The sequence below is a fragment of the Vulpes lagopus genome, chromosome 9 (assembly GCF_018345385.1).
Source record: "Vulpes lagopus strain Blue_001 chromosome 9, ASM1834538v1, whole genome shotgun sequence".
NCBI lineage: Eukaryota > Metazoa > Chordata > Mammalia > Carnivora > Canidae > Vulpes > Vulpes lagopus.
The window spans coordinates 19,466,172-19,493,831 of record NC_054832.1 but is presented as its reverse complement, the minus strand read 5'-3'; the positions used below and the strand labels follow the sequence as shown (position 1 = coordinate 19,493,831).

Below are 27,660 nucleotides of genomic sequence, written 5' to 3'. Positions count from 1 at the left end.
GACCCTGAGATCATGAGCTGAGCTGAAGGCAGATGCTTAACCAACTGAGCCACCCAGGTGCTCCATGGTTTGTTTTGTTATGTTTTGTTTTTGAAGATTTTGGTAGATTTTTAACTTGGATGGAGGAATGAAAATCGTTTTGTTCCTGAGAAAAATTACTGATAGTGTTTTTTCCCCTCAAAGAATTGATCTGTAAGTATTAAAATTTAGGGCTGATAAAAGGGAGCTAAAAAAATGAAAAGCAGTACTTCCTATAAAAATTATAAAAGGGAAAAAAATCAAAGCTCCATTACATTTCAAAATCATGGAACAAAAATCTTAAAAAATGGTTGTTATTATTTATAGTGCAATTAAGTTGAATGGTAAAATGGGGAAAGCAGTTCTGCTAAATTAGTTAGCTCTGTGATCTTGGGCAAGTCAGGCACTTGGGCCCTAAAATGAGAGCATGGATCTGAGGTGATGCTTAAGATTCCCCTCAGGTCAAAAATTCTAATATCTCAAATCAATCAATTCCATTAAAGAGAGGCTCTGAAACAGCTCCTGGTTTCTACCCTCAGTTACAGATTTTGAAGACCGTCTTCTAGCTTAAATGACCCCAATCACTTAAGTGGCAATGAATGCTCATATATATGAAAATATACAAGGCATTATTCTCTCAAGTCAAACGCTGTCCATCCTGTCCTCACAAGCAGTTATACTTTGGGACCCACCTTGTTTACTTGGAACAGAAGAACACTCATGAAGAAAGTAGGAAACCTAGTATTGATACTCTACAAAAATCACGAAGTATCTAGAGACAAATCCCCAAAATAGAAAATCCGATCCTAAAAGGATCATCTCTTCATTTTTTGAAGTAATCTCTATTAAAGCTAATCAAGCCAAAAACCTGATAAGAAGAAAGCTCACTTTGAAAGCCACTGTTTCCAAGACATTTTTCAATAAACCCAGCATTTCTTATTGATGAAAAAAGCTTGGGAATTTGAACAGAGTTGAGCCAGGCAAACAACAACTGCCATAGGGCAGCTGTGTCCTGATCTCTCTCCATGCATACAACACTAAGTACAAACATTTCACTCACATCCACGTGTGTGTATACATATGTAATTTCCTACAAAAAATATATAGTAATACGTTTTCATTCTCTTCACCACTCTTCTTCTTCCTAAAAAGGATTGTTTGGGAGGAAAAGAACCAGAAGGCCAGAACTCTGAAATCTTCTGGTGTTAATATCAAAACTGTCTATCTTCTAACTCTGAAACCTAGCAAATTCCACCAAACTGATTTAGAAGTTGTCTTTCATTCTACCCCCTAGTTATATACTTCTAAACACTAAAAAGTATGATGTAAACAGCCCTCAATGTCCTGAGCAATTTTATAAACGCTTTCGTGTTATCCTTACAGTAATATGGTAAACAATGAAAAGCAGTTAGGGAGTAAGGGCTAAGATTTCTTCCATAATGATATATAATCTCTTCAAAGCTAGTCTCTATCTTGAGAAATGAAGAAACACTGTTAATCAGGTAAGACCTGATAAAGTACTTATGTTTTAAATGGAAAAATAAAAATTCCAAGTACTAAGTTCTTAATTTTTAAATGTATTTTTTAAATGTATTTTTAAAAATTATTATAATGTTGGTCTATAATTCAGTATCTTATGCAGAGCTATAAAAGGTAGGATTCTCATGTATTCTGAGTTTTTTTTTTTAATTTCATTCTTTTTTTATTTTTTTAAGATTTTATTTATTTATTCATGAGAGACACACAGAGAGAGAGAGAGATGCATAGACACAGGCAGAGGGAGAAGCAGGCTCCATGCAGGGAGCCCGACGTGGGACTCGATGCCGGGTCTCCAGGATCACACTCCAGGCCAAAGGCGACGCTAAACCACTGCGCCACCGGGGCTGCCCTGTATTCTGAGTTTTAAAACAGTTTTCTCCGGGAAAGGAAAATCATTTCTTTCCGTGTGGAAAAAATGTATATACAGCTAATAGAAGAGAGCCAGGTCCTAACTCCACTTGTTCCTCACTGTATGCAGGATAAACTGCCAACTTCTGAGGGTCCTTCACTTTTCATCCTAATCTATTTTTCGAGATAACACTGTCAAACCCCTTTTTAGAACTTGAGGCTTTTATATATAATTCTCTTTAATTCTCTTACCTAAAATGTCTTCTGTGGCATACTCTCCCACTCCTTAACAGCTAGCTCAAATGTCACTATCCCACGAACATTCTGCCATTCTCTGCAGGGTTCATGGTTCTGTTCTTCATGTTTCTAGAGTACTTTTCTCTTTATTTCAGTAACTACCTGTTTGTAGTGTAATTCTTATGCACACAAAACATAGTACAGTGACAAACTGGAGGTGCTCAAGAAATAAATGGTGAATAAACGAACACCTGAAGCTTTAAAAAGAACTGCCCATGAATAATGTGATACTTGTAATTAAAAATAAAACTATTTAAGATTCTTAAGCAACTAGGGGACAAAGACCATATAATATGAAAGAGGTTTCTCTTAAAAATGCTTATTCTTTTTGAGGAGCTTTACTCTTTAAAAGCTGTGTGAGAACTACAAGGACATTTTGGGGGGCAACTGAGGAAATATGAATGAGATACATACTGGAGTAGGGCATGTTAATAATATTGAGGATATGTAGAATCTGTAGGATATGGAGCATATGGAGAAGAATGTCCATATTCTTAGGAATACATACTTAAGTTTTTTGGGAAGAGTATCATGATGCAACTTACTTTCAAACAATTCAAGGGAAAAAAGAGGTATGTGTACACAAAGAAAAAGAGAAAAGAAATAGATAAAAAGTCAACAACTAGCGAACCAAGGTGAAAATACACGGTCATTCATTGTACTGTTCTTAAAATTTTTCTAAGCTTTAAAAATTTTAAAAACAAAATGTTAGGGAGAAAAAGTTATATGGGAAAATTAAACTAAAGAATGGGGTAAGATATCTGATATCTGTATGTATGTGTACATACATATATAGTTGGGTGTATGTGTAATGGGATGCTACCAGAGTAGCAACTCAGAACTTAAGGTTGAGTGGAGCTACCACATCAGGCAGAGAACAGAGACCAGGCAAATCCTGGGGTCTTAACAGTAGAAGTCTGGGAATCTTCCTTCTGGTAGATGGTCATTAGAATGACTGTTTCCAAAATCCCCTCCTTTCTTTACCTCTCACTCTAAAAACCACTGGTATATTTCTAAAAAGAGTATTATTAATATATTAATGATATACGAATTAAAAAAAGAACATGGATATAATTTCATATAATTAGTTCATCTGTTTTACTTTCAAACTAATTTCAATTTTTGAAATCCTAATGCTATGAATTAGGATTATTCCAATTATTATTCTCTTATTGAGAAGTTTCAGAAACCAGCTAAGCAAACTTCAATTCTTCAAAAGCACCTAATGACCATGTTCTAAGAACTTTTCTGAACTGCTATGATACTGCCTCTCTCTACTATTTCAAACAAGTTCAACTAATTTTATAACTATGCAAAGTCAACACATCTCAAATGCACTTTGGAACAGGAGATTCAATAAATGAATATAATTAAATACCTACTATCCACAGTTTATTTGTTCTCCATATGTATATCAAGACAATGCTCATCTCAGATGACCAGATGGCCTAGGAACCCCAACAGGGAGTGAGGGACAGACAGCATTCAGTAGGATTTAGGGACTTAGATGATGCTCTAGCTCCTTTTGTTATAAGTGAACTCTCATTACCATTTCTTAAAACAATTACAAGGAAGAAGATATATAGTAATATGAAAAATTATGATAAAATACTGCTTTAATACCTTCATTTCAACTACAATTATGTACATACAATTTTTTCCCCTAAAGGCCAACTATACTTAAATGTTAATAGTTATACTTAAATGTTAAATGTTAATTACTTAAATGTAATAAAATCATGCAATATTTTCTGTTCTGGTTCAGATTAGACTCTGTAATGTGATTCATTATCATTAAAAAAAATTAACTAAAAATTTTGGGGTGCCTGGCTGGCTCAGTCAGTGGAGTAAGTGTATGACTCTTGATCATGAGGTTGGGAGTTTGAGCCTTACGTTGGGTTTAGAGATTACTTAAAATAAAATCTTTATAAAAAATTAAACAACAAAAAAAGATTTCTTAGGTTCATTCATGTATCCCAGAAGTTCAGGAATGGAAGGGAAATGAGTAACCCTCTAACCAATCTCCCCTAATGTCCAATGTCCTCTGAAAACATTAAAAATAAAACAAAAAATGAAAAAAAAACTACTTCCAACTATTCATGCCATTCCCACTGTTCATTACTCCCATTTATTTTTAACTCTGAAGAGCTGAGCAATAAATTGTTTACAACTATGTATCTGTTTTGTAGAACTGCCATAGAGAATTCCAAAGCAACAACTACACTTTATACTGAACACTATCAAAATTAACTACTAAAACATCAATCAAAGCTTGAATTTGTATAACCACAACTTTCCAATGGGCTTCGAAGTATTTTTTTTTTGTTGTTAAAGATTTATTTATTTATTCATGATAGACACAGAGAGAGAGAGAGAGAGAGAAAGAGAGAGAGAGAGAGAGACAGAGACAGGAGGAGGGAGAAGCAGGCTCCATGCCAGGAGCCCAATGTGGGACTCGATCCCGGGACTCCAGGATTGCGCCCTGGGCCAAAGGCAGGCACTAAACCACTGAGCCACCCAGGGATCCCCGGGCTTTGAAGTCTTATAAAAATTGTTTCATTAATCTTAACCACACATTTATTTTTCAAGAAATCTTCCCTAGAAGGTGACAAAAGATTCTTTGTATTTCATTATGCTTTCTTCCAAGCTATAATCTATCCTAGTTGTGGAATCATGTATGCACTCTTGTAGGGAATATATTCAACACAGTATAGTTCGCCACATATTAACTGTTAAATAATCCTTTACAAGTTCCAGAACTTGTATAGTCATCTCCTGGATCTAAATTACCTAAATTACAGTAATCCTAACATCCTTTAAGGTAACCACAGTTGCAAAATATAAAACATTATGTAAACAGCAGCAATTATTCTTCTATGGATTAGGGAAACCATTAGAAAAATAATTTAGCTTTATGAGTATAAACCGGTTTACGTGTAGTTTTCTGAGTACTTTGAGGACAGGCCATACTACTGTATTTCAATTTCATACCTGCTACGGTGCCTTTACGTGGGGTGCTGCACTATTATTATGAAACTGAGGGACAGAAGTTATACAATTACTTAGCATCACAATGCTAGTAAATAAAATAATTTTTTAAGAAGAATCAGACTTGGTATTTAGTTGTGATTTAGTAACATGCGTACAGGAATGAATCTCAACTGCTCTCTCACCATCTCCCTGGCACAGTTGATCTTTTAAGTAAAATAAATTTACCTTTTAATTTAATTTTATTTTTTTAAGATTTATCTATTTATTCATGAGAGACGCAGAAAGAGAGAGGCAGAGACACAGGCAGAGGGAGAAGTAGGCCTCTCAAAGGAAGCCCAATGTGGGCCTTGATCCTGGATCCTGGGATCACGCCTTGAGCTGAAGGCACATGCTTAACCGCTGAGCCAGCTAGGCATCCCTTTTAATTGAATTTTAAACCAAAATCAGTATTACAATTTCAACACATCAGAGCCATAAAGCAAATTTTCTTTAAATATATACATTTACAAGTCAACTGGAAAAGACCAAAAATTCAATTGAATAAAAATGGCAAAGAATATGAATGACCCACAAAAAAAAAGGAACTACAGCTCCAATATGTGAGAAGCATGATGATATCATTACTCTGTTAGTTTAAGAACACTTTGGGCACTTAATATGAACTAGATACTGTGCTTCACAGATGGTAACTCTCACTGAATTTTCATTTGCAGAGGCAGGCATCATCATCTCCATTTCATAAATGGAGATTCACAGGCTTAGACAAGTCACACCTTGTAAATCATTCAGCTGCGACTTGCCTCTCATCCAATTGGTTCCGGAACCTATACTTAGGAACACTAGGCTATCCTGTCTCTTGACTTCACCCGAATAAAGTGAATTCAAACTGTTATGAGATATCATGGTGTCCAGTGTGCAGAATAGCAACATACACTGCTTCTGAAAGGATACACAGTAAACTGGTTGCCCCCTGGGAAAGGCCACTAGGTAGTGAGGGAAAATAGGTGAGAAGAACTATTTTTCAACTCTCTGTAATCATCTGATATAAAAATAACAACTTTGCAGGTCCATGTTTATAGCTCTTTAAACATTTGGGATATTTCCACATAAATCAGTATTTTTGTTTCCTCAACCACCTTGTGAGGGAAAGTGAGTGAATATATCCTCAATAAATGTCACCATGCTCACCACTGTAAAGGCAGATGTGATAAAGTATCCTTCTTAAAAAAAATTGGGCACAAAAATTAACCATAATTCTTTACTGAAAATCTGTTGTAAAATGGAAGTATTCCAATAATAAAATTTTCAAAAAATTCCTACCAGAGTTCATAAGTTTCCAAAGTTGATCTACCAAGGCTTCATTGCATAACGGAGACTCCATGTTCTTAGTAAATGGTGGGTTCTTAGTCAACATGTTTAGAATCTTATGTCTGAAAGATAAAGACAAATCAAACTTTTGCTGACCATGAAATAAAAACATTTGAAAATTGTATCATCTCTTCTTAGATTTATCGTTGTGTTTAATTTCACTTCAAAAGATACTATTTTACATATCCTAAATATTTACCATTGTTTTTTCACTAAAAAGATTCTAGTGGGTTTGTTCTTTCTAAAATTACCTTAATGTATAATGAGGTCTTTAAAAACCTGATTCTATGTATTCCTAACCACCCTTTGCCATCCCATTTCTATAATGAATGTTTTATTCTCCTTAGGAAAAAAATTTTTTAAAAGATTTTATTTATTTATTCATGAGAGACACAAAGAGAGGCAGAGACATAGGCAGAGGGAGAGCAGGCTCCCTGCAGGGAGCCTGATGCGGGACTCAATCCTAGGATCCCAGGACCATGACCTGAGCCGAAGGCAGAAGCTCAATCACTAAGCTGCCAAGGTGCCCCTCCTTATAAAAATTTTTAAAGACAGGTCAGTAAATACAAAAATCTTACAATGGGGTAAAAAAAAAATTACATATGAACCAAGAAGTCTATACTGAGGTAATAAAATGAATATAAACTTCCTTATTATAGTATCTTCATGAAGCATGGAAATGTGCAGAAGCATTTAAAATATGGAGACTAAAAAGAGGTTTCTTCAAAATAAGCTGAAGTTTAGAGGAGTTAATTAGTAAAAGTATCCTCATGGAAAGTAACAGTTAAAGTCCACTACTGGGAGTTATCTCCTCTGAGAGGCCGGCCACCTGAACACTTCCGGAGTCTTCTAAAAATAGGGCAATGTGAGCAAACAAAATTTGAAAGAGAAAATGTCCAATGGTTTGAGTAGGAGATGCCAGAGAAAGAGGATAGAGGAAGAAAAGGAAAAGCAAGGAGGCTATTACGGTAGTAGTCTAACATTTAGTACAGGGATAAGAGCCAGGCCCAGACCTAAGAGATTCAAGACCACAGAATAATGGCATGCTTGCATAGAGAAGAAACTTAGGCTGTAATTATAAATGAGATTAGCAAAACCTTAAAGGTAAACCCAGGCAGTTTTTATATTTAACTGTTGGTGGAATGGCATAGGATTTGTACTGATGAAGAGTTGGGAGGAAAGTGGAACTACTAGGTTGCAGATTAAGATACTTAACCTCCTTTGGCTTCAATTTTGTCTGTGAAACTGAAAGATGTGGACTCTCACTTTAACTACCTTTTGTGCTTTTGTTCTTTGAAATTTCAAGACTACTGAAGAGCCATGCAAACAAAAAGTGAAATGGAGCTATAGATGTAATATACAGATAGGTAATATGAAGGAGGATACCTATCTTCATGGATATTTCCTATCAATTTTTTGTACCTTTATAAATAAATGCAATTAGTCCTTAAAGATTTCAAAAATCTATCTATAAGAATAGATCAATATTACAGGTAATAATCTTTAAGAATATGGATGAGTTTATTCTTTAGACCACGTAAATGTTGTTATACTTTTAGCTTGCATTAAGGAAAGTTTCTATTTGGCTGCTTTCCCAGTTACCCCAATTACCAAAGTAGTAGGGTCCAATTAATAAAGCTTCATGGAGTTTACCCAGATCATTAGAAACTCTATGGAGCCGTAGCAGTGAACTATAAAGAGTGCACTGAGGATATCTCTGAAATGATCTTTAAAAGAGCAATGATAATCAGTGCATGTATGACTATTATCACATTAAACATTTCTTCAAATTTTGTTTTTCTCTAAAGTTTAGATGATAGAAGAAAGGATTTTACATAGAAATACTTATAAATGACTAAATATCCAAAGCGATACTCAGAGGAGATAAAGTTTAAGGGAAAACAATGAGAATCTCACAGTTTTACAGAGATGAAGCATAAAAATTCAGAATAAGCATATGCTTCAGACAACTGGAACAGACCTAAAGCAAATCCTGAGAAAACCATAGATTTATACATTTGCTGTTATAAACAGCAGGAAAAACATCATAGTATTTCCCTAAGCAGTTGAGAATTTCCTTGGTAGGCCAGTCCAATCTACTGTCAATCACTACCAATAAGAAACTCAAATCAAACCCCAAAAATGCTCAAAAATCTCTCATGAGAAAAAGCACAAAATATATGTGTATCTCTTGAGGGACTGATATACTATGATCATATGTATACTTAATTCTAAAACCACAATATAATTCCATGTCATCATTAAAACAATCCTATCCATTCTAAAGAAAATATAATTAATAGTTATTCCTATCAATATAACAAATATATTCATGGATAGTAATACCTGGAAGCAATAATCCAAAATGTTACATGTTTCCGGTTGAAATAATTATAGACTATTTTTAAGTTTTCTTCTTAACGTGATTTTGTTACTTTCCAAATTTCTGAGTATTATAAAAAGTCATGCCCTGTGATGAATCACTAAATTCTACCCCTGAAACCAATAGTATACTATATATTAACTCGAATTTAAATAAAATCTTGAAAAAAAGAAAAAAGTCATGCCCACTGAAAGGAAACTGTAATTTTCAAAAAATGTAAATTTTGTTTTAGTTTAAAAATAGGACACCTAGATATATTTATTGAAAAACTATGCACCTAGATTTTTTTCCTTTTTCCTTTTTTAGATCATTTCTCTATCTTATCATACATGTAAAATGAACAGTGAACTTTATGAAAAGTGTTAGTAATCTGTCAGGTCAATATACAGGTTAACTAAAGTGCATTTATTTAAATTCTCAAGATATCATCATGAAGAACTAATCTATAATCTGAAAATCTTCTATTGAGAGAAAACCATACAAATAAGGTAGACAATTCTATTATTATATTTAAAACATCAACCCAACATGAAAGACTGAGAACTCCCCCAAACATTTCAAAATAAACACATTAAAACTTTTTTCTGTATACAGTTGTCAACAGAGATAAAATCACTTCTCTTTAACCACTTCTCTTTAACATATGAAAGAAGTTAAAAATATGTATGACTAGGAAAAAAGCCCTACATGATTAGATGAAAAAGGAAAAAATTGCATTTAATCACTGTTTCTCTTGTATTGAACCATGAATATATAAGGCACCATGCTATGTTCTAGACATACAGTGACAAAAGGAAACATGTCCCTGTCTTTTTGGAACTTATATTCTCTCATGGGGGAGATAAAGATAATCAAATAGTTCCAGGTATAAAATTAATACTTATATATAGGAAGTATTTTATTTCAATATAGGAAAAATTGTAGGATTTTTATGGACGATTATGACTTCAGAGACAGTATCTAGTACAGGGAATCAAGGAAGCATCCCTACAGAAACAATGTTCAAGTTCAGCGCTAAAGAATCAAGGAATAATTACAGGTAATTTGGGGTTTTTTTTCTCCAGACTTTAAGGTTTCACCCTAAAATTCTTCAGAACTTTATTCAACTCTACCAAATTACTCTACCAGTAATTGATATATATATATAATAATAAACACAGAAAAGGAAAATCAACATATATTTTTAAAATTTAATTCCTATTGGGGGGCCCGGTGGCTAAGTCAGTTGAGCATCCAACTTTTGATTTCAGCTCAGGACATGATCTCATGGATTGTGAGACTGATGAGCCCTGTATCAGGCTACACACTCAGCAGAGAATCCACTTGGTGATTCTCTTTCTCTCTCTCTCTCTCTCAAACAAGTAAATTAATCTTAAAAAAAAAAAAAAAAAAAAAAAAAAAGGTCTTATTGAAGGCTATTTTATCATTAGGAGTTTAAAAAACAACCAAGGGTCATAAAAATAAAATGCTTGTGTTTGGGGTAGGAGAGACTAATGCCACTGATTTTAAGAGAGATACCAATGCTTACCCATCTTTAAGACTAAGAATTCTATCCAATCAATACAGCAAAATACGGCAGATCTATATTATGGTTACTTAATGAGCTTGAGAAAAAGTAACAGAACAGGTTGGTGATTGCAGGGGACAGGGGGGCAAAATGGGTGAAGCAGGCCAAAGAGCACAAACCCACAGGCATGTGATGTACATCACATGGTGACAACAGTAATATTGTGTTGCATATTTGAAAGTTTTAAGAGAACAGATCTTAAAAGTGCTCATCACAAGAAAAAAGTGTGTAACTATGTATGGTGATGGCTGTTAAGTGAACTTATTGCCTTGTTGTGCTGACAATTTCCCCCATACAAACTAATACTGAATCATTGTGTAGTACACCTAAAACCAACATAATATGGTAATTATACCTAAATTATACCTAAAAGAAAGAGAGAAAAGAAAAAAAAGAGAAAGCGTAATGACGGAAACAAAGAGAAAAGGACAGAGTTCCTACTTAGAGTACAAAAAAACGAAGAAGAATGGACAGGTGTCTCAAGATACTAAGAAATATGCACACATGTTAACTGTTACATGGTTAACACTTCTATCCTCTGACGATTAACATTAAAATTTTTAAAGACATGCTAAATTTTTTAACTATAAATAGAACTGTGGGCCAGTTGAGTAAGTACAGACTAAGAGGTTTCCCACTGATGAGATCAATGAATCACATCAATTAAAAGTGTCAAATATAATCATGAACTGTATCTTTAAATACATTCAGTTTAGATTATAACAATCCTCTTGAAATCTGAAGGTTATTAATAGTTCTACAACAGAAATTCAAAAACAATCATTTAGACTATATAGTATATAATTCAGAAATATAGAAACTTCAAATATTACATAGTATTATAATCTGCTAAAACGGTCTTCAAAAGACAGTTCCATTATCTCAGAAATACATGCCTTAATATTAGTTCTGATGTTATGAACTGAAAACATAAATGAAAACATGATATGCTTTGTTCATACTGTATTTATAATTTCTGCTCCTATTTGCTATCAGTAGGATCTTATAAACTTTCAGATGCATGAACTCTGTCAGGTAAGAATGAAACTGGTTTCCTGCCTATTCTTTTTTAAATGAATATGTACCTCAGAATGGATGATTATGAGCTTTTTGTCCACATCAATCTTATCTTTAGTACACATCAATCACGAAGAAAAATTATTTAAAATATGATTCACATCAAATATTCACAAAACTTTGTATAAAGATATGTATATAATAGGCATCATTTAAAACACTGAAATGGTTAGAGTGGGGGTTAAGGCAGAAAGAGACAGACAAACAGAAAACACTGAAATAAGGACACTTAACCAAGAACTCACTGCTACAACCAACCTGAAAAACTACGGCTGATCAAAGACAATGTCTTTCTTTATTAGGGAACTGTAATCTCTTTTGTGGACTCTCATGCCCAAACGCACTTCAATAAGGTTAGAGGGCAGTTTGCCTGTATGCCTTTTTAGAAGAAAACAACTATCTATCAACTTATGTGTAAAGCTGAGAACAAGAATTCTAAAGTTGAGTACAACAAATGTTCTTGTTTTTGTTGGATGACTAATATCTAAGTTACCCACAATTTAAATTTTACTTTATGAAGTTATAATAACCTTAAACCAAATGAACAAAAATTTAAGTGTCTAATATATAGCAAGAAGGACAGAAATGGTAAAAAATTTAATCCTATTCAAATACACTATAAACCTACTTTGCAAAAGAAAGCAGAAGTGAAGGAAATGAAGACTAGAATATAAAAATGAAAACTGAGTCAGGACTGGGATTTTCTTCTATTTATTACCCTTATTTTCTACATTTAAATCTTCCATTATACTTTTTAAATCCTAAGTCTATGCATTAATAATTGAGATTTTATAGGAGATAGAAAGCAACAAATAGGATACACCAAGACCCTTCTCTCAATGACTTTTAAAATAGACTGAATCAATATAGATGTAAATATGGATATATAAGGGATGTCCATGTACACTGCCAACTGTTATATAAGCTTTTCTTTAAATTACAATGGAAGTTGTATATAAAATTGCAGGGAATAAACGTTGCTTATTAACAATGTATTTTTAAAAATGTCTTTCCAAAGGCATACCCAATTTTTTAAAAGATTTTATTAGAGAGAGAGAGAGCATGCAGGAAGGGAGCTGGGGAGGAGAGCAGGGAGAGAGGACAGAGAAGTAGACTCCCTGCTGAGTGGAAAGCCCAACATGGGGCTTGATCCCAGGGCCAAGATAACGACCTGAGCCAAACAAAGGCAGACACTTAATTGAATGAGCCACCCAGGTGCTCAGGCATACTCAATTTTTTAAAAAGCACCTAAAAAAAGAATATTAATAAACATATAACATATTTCTCCTTTTTTTAAAAAAAGATTTTATTTATTTATTCATGAGAGATAGAGAGAGAGGCAGAGACACAGGCAGAGGGAGAAGCAGGCTCCATGCAGGGAGCCCGATATGGGACTCAATTCTAGGACTCCAGGATCTTGCCCTGGGCCAAAGGCAGACAGATGCTCAACTGCTGAGCCACCCAGGCATCCCAGTATTTCTCTATTTTTAAAAATAAATACTTGTTCCATGCATAATCTTCCAAAGTTATTCAGTTTACTTTAGGACTTGAAAAATCAAAATATTATAGCACAGAAACTAACCTTACATAGGGTACAGGGTCATTCTGAATCATATTAAGTAGCCATTGCAGTTCTTCGTAACTCCTGTCCACTGCAAATAAATAAATATATTTATTTTTAATTATAACAAATGAAATAACAAGTGACAAGGAGGGATTTACACTTAATATTTACAGCTATGCCTTAGCTGTATTTCAAGTCATAGTTGAAGGCTGTAGGCAACTTCTTACATTTTTTATGGAATAGGCCACTCTGTAAACTTCATTGGTATTATGATATACATACAGCCAAAACATAAAACAGGACCAAGTCCCTATTTTTCACTAATGCTCAAATTCATGACAAACACAACATAAAGCAAATTATGATTTATTAAGAACCCTAGAGATAAGTAACTATAAATGGACAAAATATTTAAATAAAATTGTGTTTCTAGATGCTTAAATCAAATTAATAGGAAAATACGATACTTATTGGTACTTCAAATATATCATAGTATATATACAAAATACTGTTTTTACCCAAGTGGTAAGAGTAAAGAGCAGCCTTAACTTTTCAACACAACATAGCATAGTGCTATAAATATAAATGACCTGAATAAAATCACTCATTAGCAATTTCTATTCACGTTTTGACAAGTTTATGCTTTTAGGATTTGAATAACTGTATTATCAGAATTTTATTTCTGACATCTTCCATTGTTTCACTTTCTAATGACCTAGATTAGATTCATGGATAATACTGAAGAACCTCTCAATTACACTTAAATTCTTTGGGAAATCATAATATTAGCATTTTATTTCATTACAGATAATACTAATTCATGAAATCTTCCTATTTATGTGACAGTAAACATCATTCATGTATCTTGAGAAAGAAGGTTGGCAATACTGGCCATATTTGGTAAATCTTAGGACTTGTAGATTTGACAAGTTGGTAAAATGTCAAAACAAAACAGGAAACTTGATGGAGTTACATTTTTTTACTTGACAAAAAGTTCATTTAAAAAAAAAAAAAAAAAAGAAGGGCAGCCCGGGTGGCTCAACGGTTTAGCGCCGCCTTTGGCCCAGGGCCTGATCCTGGAGACCCAGGATCGAGTCCCACGGCAGGCTCCCTGCATGGAGCCTGCTTCTCCTTCTGCCTGTGTTTCTGCCTCTCTCTCTCTCTCTCTCTCTGTGTCTCTCATGAATAAATAAAATCTAAACATATAAAATAAAAAATTTTTAAAAATTTAAAATTTTTTTTTAAAAAAAGAAATCACTTTTCACTGCCATTTCTTAAAAGAATTGTTACCCTGAATAAAAAAACAGTAAATAACAGTCCTTTCTGAACTTAGTCCAACATATATAATATACACACTATTTTGTTCTTATCCTTTTATAATTTCTTAACTATACATAATATACATACTTCTATTGAAAATTACCAAAAAATTATAAAGATCTGAGATTTCTTCTAATATGTAAAAATTAACCATAATTATAGAACTTCCCTTACTTCATTTGAGAACTATAACATACTCTAACTTTACTCCTCCCCTATTTTATCATGATAGTCTAGAATTCTAGATGTAAATTAAATTATGTATTTTTTATATTTGCATATTATTTTTTTATTTTTAAAAATATTTTGCTTATTTGAGAGGCAGACAGAGCATGAGCAGGAGAGAGACAAAGGGAGAAGGAGAATGGAAGCAGACTCCCTGCTAATAAGCCAGGAGCCCAACTTGGGCCTGGATCCCAGGATCCTGAGATTATGACCTGAGCTAAAGTCAGATGCTCAATTGACTGAGTCACTGAGGCACACCTGAGTATTATTTTTTAAAGAATTATTTTTGATTATTTTTTAAAGAATTATTTTTGATGGGCACTTGGGTGGCACAGATGTCTCTGACTCTTGGTTTTGGCTCAGGTCATGGTCTCAGGGTCATGAGACTAAGCTTGCACAGGGTTTGTGATCAGTGTGGAGTCTGCTTAAGATGCTCTCTTCCTCGGCCCCTCCCCCACCTCCACACACGCATGTGTGCTCTTTGTTAAATAAATAAATACATCTTGAAAAACAAAATAATTATTTCTGTATAACCATGTTATTAATAAATATTTAAGCTTAGTTCCTTTTTTTGACAGGCACAATCACTCATATTAGGTCATTCATTTCACACTTTCATCAATCTTTTTTTTTTTTTAAGATTTTATTTATTCTGAGAGAGAGCAAGTGAGAGACAGAGAGAACGCACAAGTGGGGGGCGGGGAGACAGAGGGAGGAGCAGACTCCCCACTGAGCAGGGAGCCTGATGCAGGACTCAATCCCAGGACCCTGGGATCACCACCAGAACTGAAGGCAGATGCTTAGCCAACTGAGCCACCCAGGTGCCCCACTTTCATCAGTTTTTTTTTTTTTAAGATTATTTATTTATTTATTCATAGAGACACAGAGAGAGAATGAGAGGCAGAGACACAGGCAGAGGGAGAAGCAGGCTCCATGCAGAGAGCCTGATGCAGGACTCGATCCAGGGTCTCCAGGATCATGCCCTGAGCTGCAGGCGGCGCTAAACCACTGCACCACCGGGGCTGCCCAACTTTCATCAGTCTTGGGTTATTATTTGATTCACTTCTAGGTCAGCTGAAGATTCTTTAAGAATTTTGTTTTAAAGAATGTTACACAGCAGATGTACTTCTAAATCTTTAAGGCTACATGAGTGACAACCTGGTAAAAAAGGAAAGGTAGGATCATAGTTTTCCCTAAACATTAAGTCAACCATTTGTTCATTGGTTTTTGAACTTTTCATGTTCTGAGGAAGTCACAGGCCACATTATTCTTTTATCTTGTACAATAAATGGGTTCTGATATTCCTAGGAACTTACATCTTTTTTTCCCCTCAAACTTAAAATTTTAAATTTTATCAGACTATAAGAAGTTTCATTTTATTCTTTCAAAGTATTCTATATTTCTTAGATTATTGCTTATATTCTTCTACCTGCTCTATTCTTCTTGACTGATTTTTAATATTTTCATCTCTTTATTTTTCTGTCCTTTTTTTTTTAATGCTTTGAATATGTAATATTCGCTTAGTCATTTTCTAGCCTTATTTTTTTCAAGTTCACGAAGTGTTTTCTAATCCTCATACTGAGGCTCCTGTGTATATATCTTGCTCTACTTTCAGATACAATTTTTTTTTTAAGATTTTATTTATTTATTCATGAGAGACACAGAGAGAGGCAGGGATGTAGGCAGAGGGAGAAGCAGGCTCCCTGCAGGGAGCTGGATGTGGGACTCGATCCTGGAACCGCAGGGATCACAACCTGAGCCAAAGGCAGATGTTCAACCACTCAGCCACACAGGCACCTCCACAGATACAACTTTTTGAAAGGTGCAAGATGTTTTCTTGAGTTGTCAGTTAGGAATTTCCCAAAATCTTCAAGTTTTTAATAATACATAATTAAAGCTATAGAGTAACACACTGACTTCCTAGACAGACCAAAGATACCTACCTCTAATTTTATTCTTTTCTCTTACTTATTCTTATACAAGTTCCAAATTTACCAAAATTTCTTTCAAAAGAATTTAAAATTTAAATACCTATGTTGTTTGTAATACAAAATCCCAATAACTAAAATGGCTTTAACTATTTAGTAAACATTTCCTTCTAAAATGATATGAGCATACACTTGTAAAGCATTACCTTTAGTATAATCAACAACTGCTTCCAAAGCGGCTATCCTAATGTCCACAAAATGGCCATACTCTGCATAAGATTTAAAAAGAGCTGGATCACTTGGCACATGTCCATTCTTTTGAAGCACTCGTATGGCTCTCAAACAACTAGGAAAAACAGTATTTACAGTTAACATTTCTATATAAGTATTTGAATCAAACTTGTTTCCCAATCATTAGGAATCAATCTGTAACAGTAAACTGAAAAACTGAAGTGATTTGAATCCATCTTTTAATTTTGTAATATTAATTTTTTGTAATAATTTAGTCAATAATACACATGGAAAGTGAGAACTGATTATATGCGAACCAATGGATCAACTTTTTTTGGCAAACTTCTAAAGAAATAGAAGTTTTTGATAGTCACATACAAACAAGTTGATGGAAGTCATCTAAGTAAGAAGCTTAACAATAGAGATGTTTATACTATGTCCAATGGGATGAAAACATTTTGCAGATATCAGAAATAATGCTTATGAAGAAATTCTGATGACGTTTTTATGACATAAGTAGAATTATACACACAATATATATCACATAATCACATAATTAAAGATGTATATCTGTTACAAGAGGAAAAAATTTAGAAGGCCATTCTCCAAAATAGTAATACTACATCTGTAATGGTACAGTCATACAGGATTTAAATTTTCTCCTTTTACTTTACTGTATTTCCTATAATGAGAATAAATTTCTCCTATAAAAGCAAGTTAACTTTCATCATACCTGACAGTGATGGTATGTCTATAACTTGGAAGAAGTTTTTCCATATTCAAAAACCTGGTGATTTCTTCAAGAATGAGTCGCACATCTGGATTTAAGTTGTCCAAAGTTCGAACTTCATTGTTCACACTGACTGCAGGCGTAACAGAGTTGGCAAGGGCATCAATCATTTCAGCACGGTAATAGTTATCTGAAAACTAAGCCACAAATAATCACAAGAAAACAAAATTCACACTTCTATTAAAAATTAATATTTATAACTTTAAAACATAATTTATCTGAAAACATAAGCAAGTTATCCAGTAATTATTTAACTATGTCTTTTGTGTAGTTATACATCGGGAAAAAGAAAGAGACTCACTAATTAGTAATACATTAGTTTACTCAACTAGTGTTTATTGCATGTAGGAGTAACCTATAGAGATTCCTCTCCAGGGAGGACCACAGTCCACAAACCCAGCTGGTAATGCATAGCTTGGAATCAGCTATTTAGCTCTACTCTCACATATAAATTTCTAACCAAGGCTCATCAGATTATTTGAGGAAAGCATCAACCTAACAAAGAAAGACCAGAACAAACAAAAGGAAAAAAAAAGCAACCTGGTGGAAAGAGTTTGCAAGGAAAAGAAAACCGGTAAGGAGGAAGAAAATCCAAAACCATCATGAACATTGTCTGAGAAATAACCACTGGTATGCCTTCCAAATGTAACATATTTTAAAAGAAAAAATATGCAGAGATTCAAAATCAAAATTAAATTGGAATACAAAATTGAAAAAAGTTCCCGAAATTCTAAGCAAAAAGGAAGATATAAAGTAGACTGAAAAGGAAACTAGAGGGCTGGTGTAGAAGACATACTCTCTTGTATAAATAAGAGATCTACCAAGAGAAACAGAGAAAACAGAAGAGACGACGATCCAAAAAAAATTTCTAAATCCATATTCCATTCAATTCCCAGAGAAGCAATTTATTGAATGGCAATGTAGGGTGGCTTGATTTAAACTCATCAGATCAGACCCTCTAGCCTGGGAATGTTGAAACACAGAGCAATTAATTTTATTTTATTTATTTATTTATTTATTTAATTTTTATTTATTTATGATAGTCACACAGGGAGAGAGAGAGAGAGAGAGAGAGAGGCAAAGACATAGGCAGAGGGAGAAGCAGGCTCCATGCACCGGGAACCCGACGTGGTATTCGATCCTGGGTCTCCAGGATCGCGCCCTGGGCCAAAGGCAAGCACTAAACCACTGCGCCACCCAGGGATCCCCAGAGCAATTAATTTTATCATCAGTGTTGGGAATATGGCGTTGCAACACAAACTGTCAGGAGACGGAGGAGGAGGAGCACCTGCCGCCTGTGACTTCCAAGATGGAGGCAGAGCCTCACACTGCTGGTTATAGTAACAGAACACCTACACACACCTATGTTCAGACATGGGGCAGAAACAAGTAAGGCAAACAATAAACAAAATCAAAGAAAAAATACTCTACATGTTCACTATGGACCAAATTTTGTTTTTAAATCATTCTCATGATTGCAAAACTGATCACTAAAACTTCAGTCTCTAAATCCTAATCCTTCCCTCCGAAGCCAGAGAAAACAATCATGCATTTTTGTCAGGCGAATTTTGTTTTAACGGTGTGGCATTTATCAACCTTTTCTTTTCCAGGTTCTAAGTCTTTTTTTTTTTTTTTAATTTTATTTATTTATTTATGAGAGACAGAGAGAGAGAGAGAGAGAGAGAGAGGCAGAGACACAGGTAGAGGGAGAAGCAGGCTCCCTAAGAGGAGCCCAACTCAGGACTCGATCCCAGGACTCCAGGATCATGCCCTGAGCTGAAGGCAGATGCTCAACCACTGAGCTACCCAGGCATCCCTCCAGGTTCTAAGTCTTGTTTTCAATTAAGAAAGACCAATTAAGAAAGAGTATTGAATTCCACACTTTGCCCAATTAAGGAGATGTTAAAAATTTTTAAAAAATATTTCCCACGGACTTCCAACTTCTTTTTGTCATTTAATGTTTTTTCTTTCTTCTTTCTTTAATTTTTTTTTTTAAGATTTTATTTATTTACTCATGAGAGACAGAGAGGCAGAGACACAGGCAGAGGGAGAGGCAGGCTCCCCACAGGGAGCCCAAGGGATTCAATCCCCAGACCAGGATCATGCCCTGAGCTGAAGGCACTCAACTGCTGAGCCACTCAGGCATCCCTCATGTTTTGTATTTCTAATTTTACTTGTATAAAAACTGTCATTTCTTCTCATGTACTTTAAAAAATTTTATATCTAAGTAGTGAGACTTTAAAAAAAAATCCCTTAACCAAAGCCTTCAGAAGTAAATAATTTGTGATTAAAAGTGAGGTACTTTAAAAGCAAACAGATAAACCAATCAATGCAATATTCTTAGGCCTCCATCTATTTTTTTTAAAGGCTTTTTTTTTTTATATTTTTTAAATTTTTTTATTTATTTATGATAGAGAGAGAGAGGCAGAGACACAGGCAGAGGGAGAAGCAGGCTCCATGCACCGGGAGCCCAACGTGGGATTCGATCCCGGGTCTCCAGGATCGCGCCCTGGGCCAAAGGCAGGCGCCAAACCGCTGCGCCACCCAGGGATCCCTGTTGTGCAAGTTTTAATACGTTAATCGATAAATCTTCAAATGACGACAAAGTTTTTTTTTCTCCCAATCACAATTTTTAGGAGTATAAGTCTTTGATATCAAACAGATGTGGGTTTAATGACTGGCTCCGCCACACATGTGACCTATTACCTGAGGTAAATCTTTATTAGCGTCTAGCTCCTCAAATGTAAACTGAGATAATAGGCTCTATCTTAGACGTCTGAGGAGAATCATGTTAGATTATGCATGTTTTAGTATAAGCCATGGAATACACACAAAAAAATAGCTATTTTATCATTACTACTGTTATTATTTGTATTTATTCCATCCTTTATATCTTCTAAGATTAATATGTCACCTATAGTTACTAACTATAACATCTGATTAGACATCAAAATTACAAGAAACTGAGTTTCATGTTCTGCAAAAATAATGAAGTGTAAAATTTAATAATCCATCAGTATGCACCTTACAGAACCATAAATGATGGCATGTATGATAGCATCATATAAAGTAGCATGGTATACTAAACAGATCACCACATAGATGGGTGGCAACAGCTCACAGAACAATTCCCAGATTACACTTCCTACGTAATTTTAAATTCTCAACCTCCTGTGTTTTGCTCTCATTTGTCAACTACAGAATAAGTAAGATTTAAAGAAATTAAGGTATATGAAACCACTCTACAAAGTAAAAATACTGTATTGGGGCTACCATGATTTAGATTATATAAGCAACCCCTTAAAACAGGAAAACTGACACATACAATTACATACTTTCCCATTTTATTTGAATATAATTTTGATTTGATGTCATCTGAAATCCTAACCTTCTATCTACAAATAAAAGAAATTCATGTGTAGAAGAAAGGAATATTATAAATGGAGGTTAAAAAAAAACACAGTAAATCAGGAAGGAAAGAACCTTATAAAATTTTTTTTTAACAGTATTCAAAAATGGAAAGGGGCTTCCTCTGGTGGCTGGCTCAGCGGTTTAGTGCCTGCCTTCGGCCCAGGATGTGGTCCTGGAGTCCTGGGACCGAGTCCCACATCGGGCTCCCTGCATGGAGCCTGCTTCCCCCTCTGCCTGTGTCTCTGCCTCTCTCTCTCTCTCTCATGAATGAATAAATAAAATCTTTTTTTTTTAAATGGAAAGAAAAAGCCTATCAACTATAACATACTTCTAAAGCACTAATTTTTAAGGACTCTTTTTAACTTAAATCATTTTGAATGTTATTCTACTAACTTGAGGAAAAATTGGTCTTCCTGATTCTCATTAATCACCATTTTTTAACATATTTGTCACTTTTTCTTTACTGTTGTGATGTTTCATTAACTGTTCAGGAATTTGAATTATCCTCCAAGCCAGATACATGTGTCTTTATATGTCCTGTTCCTTCTTCCTGGAATAACCTTCCAAGACTGTCCCTATTCATACTCTGGGAAAATCCTATTCATCTTTATGACTCAGTTTGAAAGCCACCACTTGTATACAAAATTTCCCAGAGTCTTTCCCTCTATATCCTTGGAAGGCACTACTTTCTCTGAATTCCCCTATAAAACTATATATACATATTTGCATTATGCGTGACTGTTAATTGTTTACTTGTCTGATTTCCCCATGAGGTTGATTCTATGAGGGTCCAGAATCAAACAGATACAGAACAGTTGTTCAATAGATCTTTAATGAGTAAGTAAAATTCTGGATGCCATCTATCATCTCTTCTTTCTATGTAACACAGTATATTGCCTAGCATAGCACATATTCTCAAAAACATTTGCTGATTATCAGAATAAAGAGATGAAATGATTCTTGAGGCATAGCATTCAACAGCTATTTGCTAAATAAGTTCATAAATACACATTATGGTAAAAAACAAAAAAAAAGTTAAGTTCATTAATGAACAAATTATCCCAAGAGGAAATAGATTTCTGTGCATAACACAATGAAAGAAAAAAGAAATAAAAATAAAATTGGGCTGTTGGATTTCACCAAAACAAGTTTTAATTTGCTCCCCGAAATCTGATGCACTACTACTTCCACATTACAACAGGTATGAGGAATATTTCAAAAACAACTAACCTTAAAAAAACCAACCAATGGTTATTATAATAAATCATGTTTGTATATTTCTATCTTTAGAAACTTCAAGCACCATGGACTCAACAATCATTTCCCATCTAAATATTTCTTTAAAAACAAAATATCACTAGGTAGTTTTATAATATTCAGTAAAGTGTCTTACCTTATTTTTTCTGTTGTCATTGTACTTGATTAAGTCTAAAATGAATGTTAAGACTTCTTTGGGACAAAGATTGTGAACATCTCTCAATAAAGCCATTGCAACTGGCATAGTCTACAAAACAACAACCACCAAAAAAACTTTTTTTAAGCATATAATAACCTCTGTCATTATTACAATTCATCTTAGTATATGCAAAAAAAGGATATTCTGGGACTGACTTCGTTATTTGGATGGAGCCTAAACCCTCTATCACTCCCTCTCACTGGGAACACGTCAAACATTTTAACAGAAAAGCAGAGTGGCAAACCAAGGGGAGAGTACTCTGTAGTCTGTGTGCCTTTGCCTTCATTTGGTGAAGTATATGTAATATAAATTAAATTAATCCAGTTTTGTTTTACAGTGGAAAAGGAATGGGTTTTAACACTAGACAGACCACTCCTCAACTCCCACTCTACCACCAAGATATCTGGACTATTTTAGCTAGCTGCTCACTCAAGAGCCTTCCTCACAACCATTTTTAGGACTGAATGATACAGTGGCTGGAAGCCTGTGACAGACAGGAAAGCATCCAATCATCAGTCCCAGAGACACTGATTCTACAGTTCCACCTCACTCACAACCTAAAGAAAAATGGCAAAGATCTAAAATCCAGCCAGCTTTCCCCTTTCCAAATTTTCATAGGCAACTTTCCTAAAGAAGTGGAAACCTGACTCACACAGTGGTAACCTTTACCAGTAAAACCAAGTTCTTTAAATTCAAGACAGAACCACAGATGAAGTCATCACAGTCCTTAGAGAGCTGGGGACTATGCTCTCATCTGATTCAAAATAACAGTATCTTCTCAACTGAAGGAGTGTGGCTGTTCTGCTTGCATGAAAGAGCTGAAGCAACGGACAGTGTTATAACTGTAATAAGAGACAGTGCTAATGCTGTAAGAACAACTGAGGGAAAAGGCTCTCTTCCATAGAAATACCTGTCCTGTGCCAGTTTTGCTCTTTTGGGATTCAAGTTTGATTTAGAGTCATCTTTTCTCTCTTTTCTGGCACTGAAAGTATTATGTGAAAGTAACTAGTCTAAAAGTAGTCTCCAACTTTTTTGATTGCAACCAACAGTAAGATATACATTCCAATCTACACACACACACACACACACACAAATGTCACGTAAACCAAAAAAATAAAACCAAAACACTTTATATCTACCCTTATAATATGTGTTGCATTCTGATACTGCCTACTGTTTTATTTAAAAAATGAACCCCAAACTTCCAAATTGATCTCATCCTCATCAATGGGACACAACTTCCAATACAAAACATTAATCTAAGGTATTCAGACACACAATGGCACAATGAAGGGGAATACTGGGTAGACACAGAAATTAAATTGTTTCCACACCAGGAATTAGTGAGCTGAGCAACAAGTTAAGTACTAGAGAATGTTCAGTTCTTTAAAATAACAACAGGATGCCACATAGACTTCTTTGATTATACCAGTACTGGCTTTCCCCAAACCTGGCTCACCCTGAATCTGTTCTGCTGATGAAATTCACTATAATTATATCATGACTTCTCTCAGCAGGGGTCTCAATGTTGCTGGGTAATCTTTTTCTTCTCCCTCTACCATATATAAATCTCACTTAAACTAACACCCCCCTCAACATCTATCATTTCACTCAACTTCCAATCTGCTTTCTACCTGCCTCAGAAAAAGAAATGCTCTTATCTTTTCTAAAATTAACCTCCCAACTGTGTCCCACCCACTACTAGTATCTTCAGAATTTACTCTGCCTTCTTTTTCATATTTACTTGCTCCTACTTGAATATTTCACTTCTCCCTTTCCACAGATTCCTTTGTGACAAACATGCCACAAGTTTCTTTTTCCTTTATATAAAACAAACACCAAATGTACCTTTCTTAGCACTGCTTTATCCTCAACATGTCTTTTTCATACTCTTCAGCTAGGCTTTGTTAGTTTTTTCTACTTCAACTTCACTCCTCCTTCTAGTTCAATCTACTTAATCCGACCTCTGCCTTCATTATTTCTGTTTTTTTTTTTTCTAGAGAGAAATATATATATAATATATATTACATATATATTATATAATATGCATAATATATATATTATATATAGATAAAGAGAAAGAGAGAGAGAGAGAAGGGGAAAGGCAGAGGGGAAAGGCAGAGGGAGAGGGAGAGAGAATCTTAAGCAGGTTCCACACCCAGCACAGAGTCCAACACAGGGCTCAAACACACAACTGTGAGATCACAACCTGAGCCACCCAGGCACCCCTGCCTTCTTCTTCTTCTTCATCATCATCATCATCATCATCAAATTATTCAAAACATTTGTATCATCATCATCATCAAATTACTCAAAACATTTTACAAGCGATTTGCAAATTGTCCAAACGCTGACAATCTTGCCATTATTCCACATCCCTCCTAAAACATGAGACCATCACACTACTGTGACTTTGTATATTATCATTTATAAAAAGTTTACTATTTGATAAACAATATAAAACACTTTACATACTTGATCTATTTGTAAAAAGATAAATTTTACAGTGGAGTAAACTGAGGCTTATACAGTTAAGAAACCTGTCCTCATGCAAACTACTAATGAGAGCAGAGCTGGCACTGAAACCAGAGATGGGTACTATACATTATCTCAGAAGGGCTGGCCACATTCCAGAAGGACTGCCATCAGAAGGCCTCATCCATACCTCCATTCACCACATAACCAACCAAAAAGTCAAATTACACATTTCTACTTACGTTAGTATAAATGCTGATAGAGAGCTATTTACACACAGCTCATAAACTCTATGGACAATCAATTAAAATTTGGGGAACATTTTGAAGAAACAAACAACAAAAAAAAGAACAAAGGTAAAGCTTTTATAAAAAAAGTAAACACACCTGTTATTTAAATAGTCCCCAAGTTAAACTGAGATATACAGATAATGGCATAAAACAATGATTAAGAAAGTAGAGTCAACTGTACCTTCTGTAGAAAATAGCTTTGAAAGCTCATAAAGTTGTTTGTTTTCACAATGTTTGGACAAGTCTTGCAACAAAACATTCGAGTAAAGAGTGACTTCATGGCTGGTGGTCCCGTCCACGTGCTCACCATTGAATTTGCAATCTGCAAATAATTAGAACAAAGTAATTTCCATCACCACTGCAAACGTATTTTTAAATAAATAAAATAGTTTATGATTTATTAACACTTAATTGGATTTGTCTTCAAAAATTTTAATCCTCAGAAATTTTTAGACATTTTAGCCTTTTATTACCATTTCCAAAAAAATTAACTTACCAACCCCCCCAAATTCTTATGTACACTTGTTTTTTTTCTTATGTACACTTATAATTATTTTCTATAATTTCTAAATTGGAGCATTCTTTTATGTTTAAAAAAAATATGGGGCAGCCCAGGTGGCTCAGCAGTTTAGCGCCTGCCTTAGGCCCAAGCTGTGATCCTGAAGACCTGGGATCGAGTCCCACAACGGGCTCCCTGCATGGAGCCTGCTTCTTCTTCTGCCTGTGTCTCTGCCTCTCTCTCTCTCCCCATGAGGTTGATTCTATGAGGGTCCAGAATCAAACAGATACAGAACAGTTGTCCAATAGATCTTTAATGAGTAAGTAAAATTCTGGATGCCATCTATCATCTCTTCTTTCTATGTAACACAGTATATTGCCTAGCATAGCACATATTCTCAAAAACATTTGCTGATTATCAGAATAAAGAGATGAAATGATTCTTGAGGCATAGCATTCAACAGCTATTTGCTAAATAAGTTCATAAATACACATTATGGTAAAAAAACAAAAAAAAAGTTAAGTTCATTAATGAACAAATTATCCCAAGAGGAAATAGATTTCTGTGCATAACACAATGAAAGAAAAAAGAAATAAAAATAAAATTGGGCTGTTGGATTTCACCAAAACAAGTTTTAATTTGCTCCCCGAAATCTGATGCACTACTACTTCCACATTACAACAGGTATGAGGAATATTTCAAAAACAACTAACCTTAAAAAAACCAACCAATGGTTATTATAATAAATCATGTTTGTATATTTCTATCTTTAGAAACTTCAAGCACCATGGACTCAACAATCATTTCCCATCTAAATATTTCTTTAAAAACAAAATATCACTAGGTAGTTTTATAATATTCAGTAAAGTGTCTTACCTTATTTTTTCTGTTGTCATTGTACTTGATTAAGTCTAAAATGAATGTTAAGACTTCTTTGGGACAAAGATTGTGAACATCTCTCAATAAAGCCATTGCAACTGGCATAGTCTACAAAACAACAACCACCAAAAAAACTTTTTTTAAGCATATAATAACCTCTGTCATTATTACAATTCATCTTAGTATATGCAAAAAAAGGATATTCTGGGACTGACTTCGTTATTTGGATGGAGCCTAAACCCTCTATCACTCCCTCTCACTGGGAACACGTCAAACATTTTAACAGAAAAGCAGAGTGGCAAACCAAGGGGAGAGTACTCTGTAGTCTGTGTGCCTTTGCCTTCATTTGGTGAAGTATATGTAATATAAATTAAATTAATCCAGTTTTGTTTTACAGTGGAAAAGGAATGGGTTTTAACACTAGACAGACCACTCCTCAACTCCCACTCTACCACCAAGATATCTGGACTATTTTAGCTAGCTGCTCACTCAAGAGCCTTCCTCACAACCATTTTTAGGACTGAATGATACAGTGGCTGGAAGCCTGTGACAGACAGGAAAGCATCCAATCATCAGTCCCAGAGACACTGATTCTACAGTTCCACCTCACTCACAACCTAAAGAAAAATGGCAAAGATCTAAAATCCAGCCAGCTTTCCCCTTTCCAAATTTTCATAGGCAACTTTCCTAAAGAAGTGGAAACCTGACTCACACAGTGGTAACCTTTACCAGTAAAACCAAGTTCTTTAAATTCAAGACAGAACCACAGATGAAGTCATCACAGTCCTTAGAGAGCTGGGGACTATGCTCTCATCTGATTCAAAATAACAGTATCTTCTCAACTGAAGGAGTGTGGCTGTTCTGCTTGCATGAAAGAGCTGAAGCAACGGACAGTGTTATAACTGTAATAAGAGACAGTGCTAATGCTGTAAGAACAACTGAGGGAAAAGGCTCTCTTCCATAGAAATACCTGTCCTGTGCCAGTTTTGCTCTTTTGGGATTCA

General features: G+C 34.7%; 1 protein-coding gene across 1 annotated transcript in view; it reads right to left on the bottom strand.

Annotated features, from left to right (window-relative positions):
- TAF2 (TATA-box binding protein associated factor 2) overlaps nucleotides 1-27,660 on the bottom strand; it is an 87,546-nt gene that overhangs the window by 19,522 nt on the left and 40,364 nt on the right. Inside the window, exons 18-22 of the mRNA XM_041768546.1 lie at nucleotides 26,654-26,764; nucleotides 17,590-17,783; nucleotides 16,832-16,971; nucleotides 13,171-13,240; nucleotides 6,514-6,623 (exon numbers count right to left, since the gene is read on the bottom strand). Coding sequence (XP_041624480.1) covers nucleotides 6,514-6,623; nucleotides 13,171-13,240; nucleotides 16,832-16,971; nucleotides 17,590-17,783; nucleotides 26,654-26,764 — 625 coding nt within the window. The remainder of the gene's footprint in view (nucleotides 1-6,513; nucleotides 6,624-13,170; nucleotides 13,241-16,831; nucleotides 16,972-17,589; nucleotides 17,784-26,653; nucleotides 26,765-27,660) is intronic.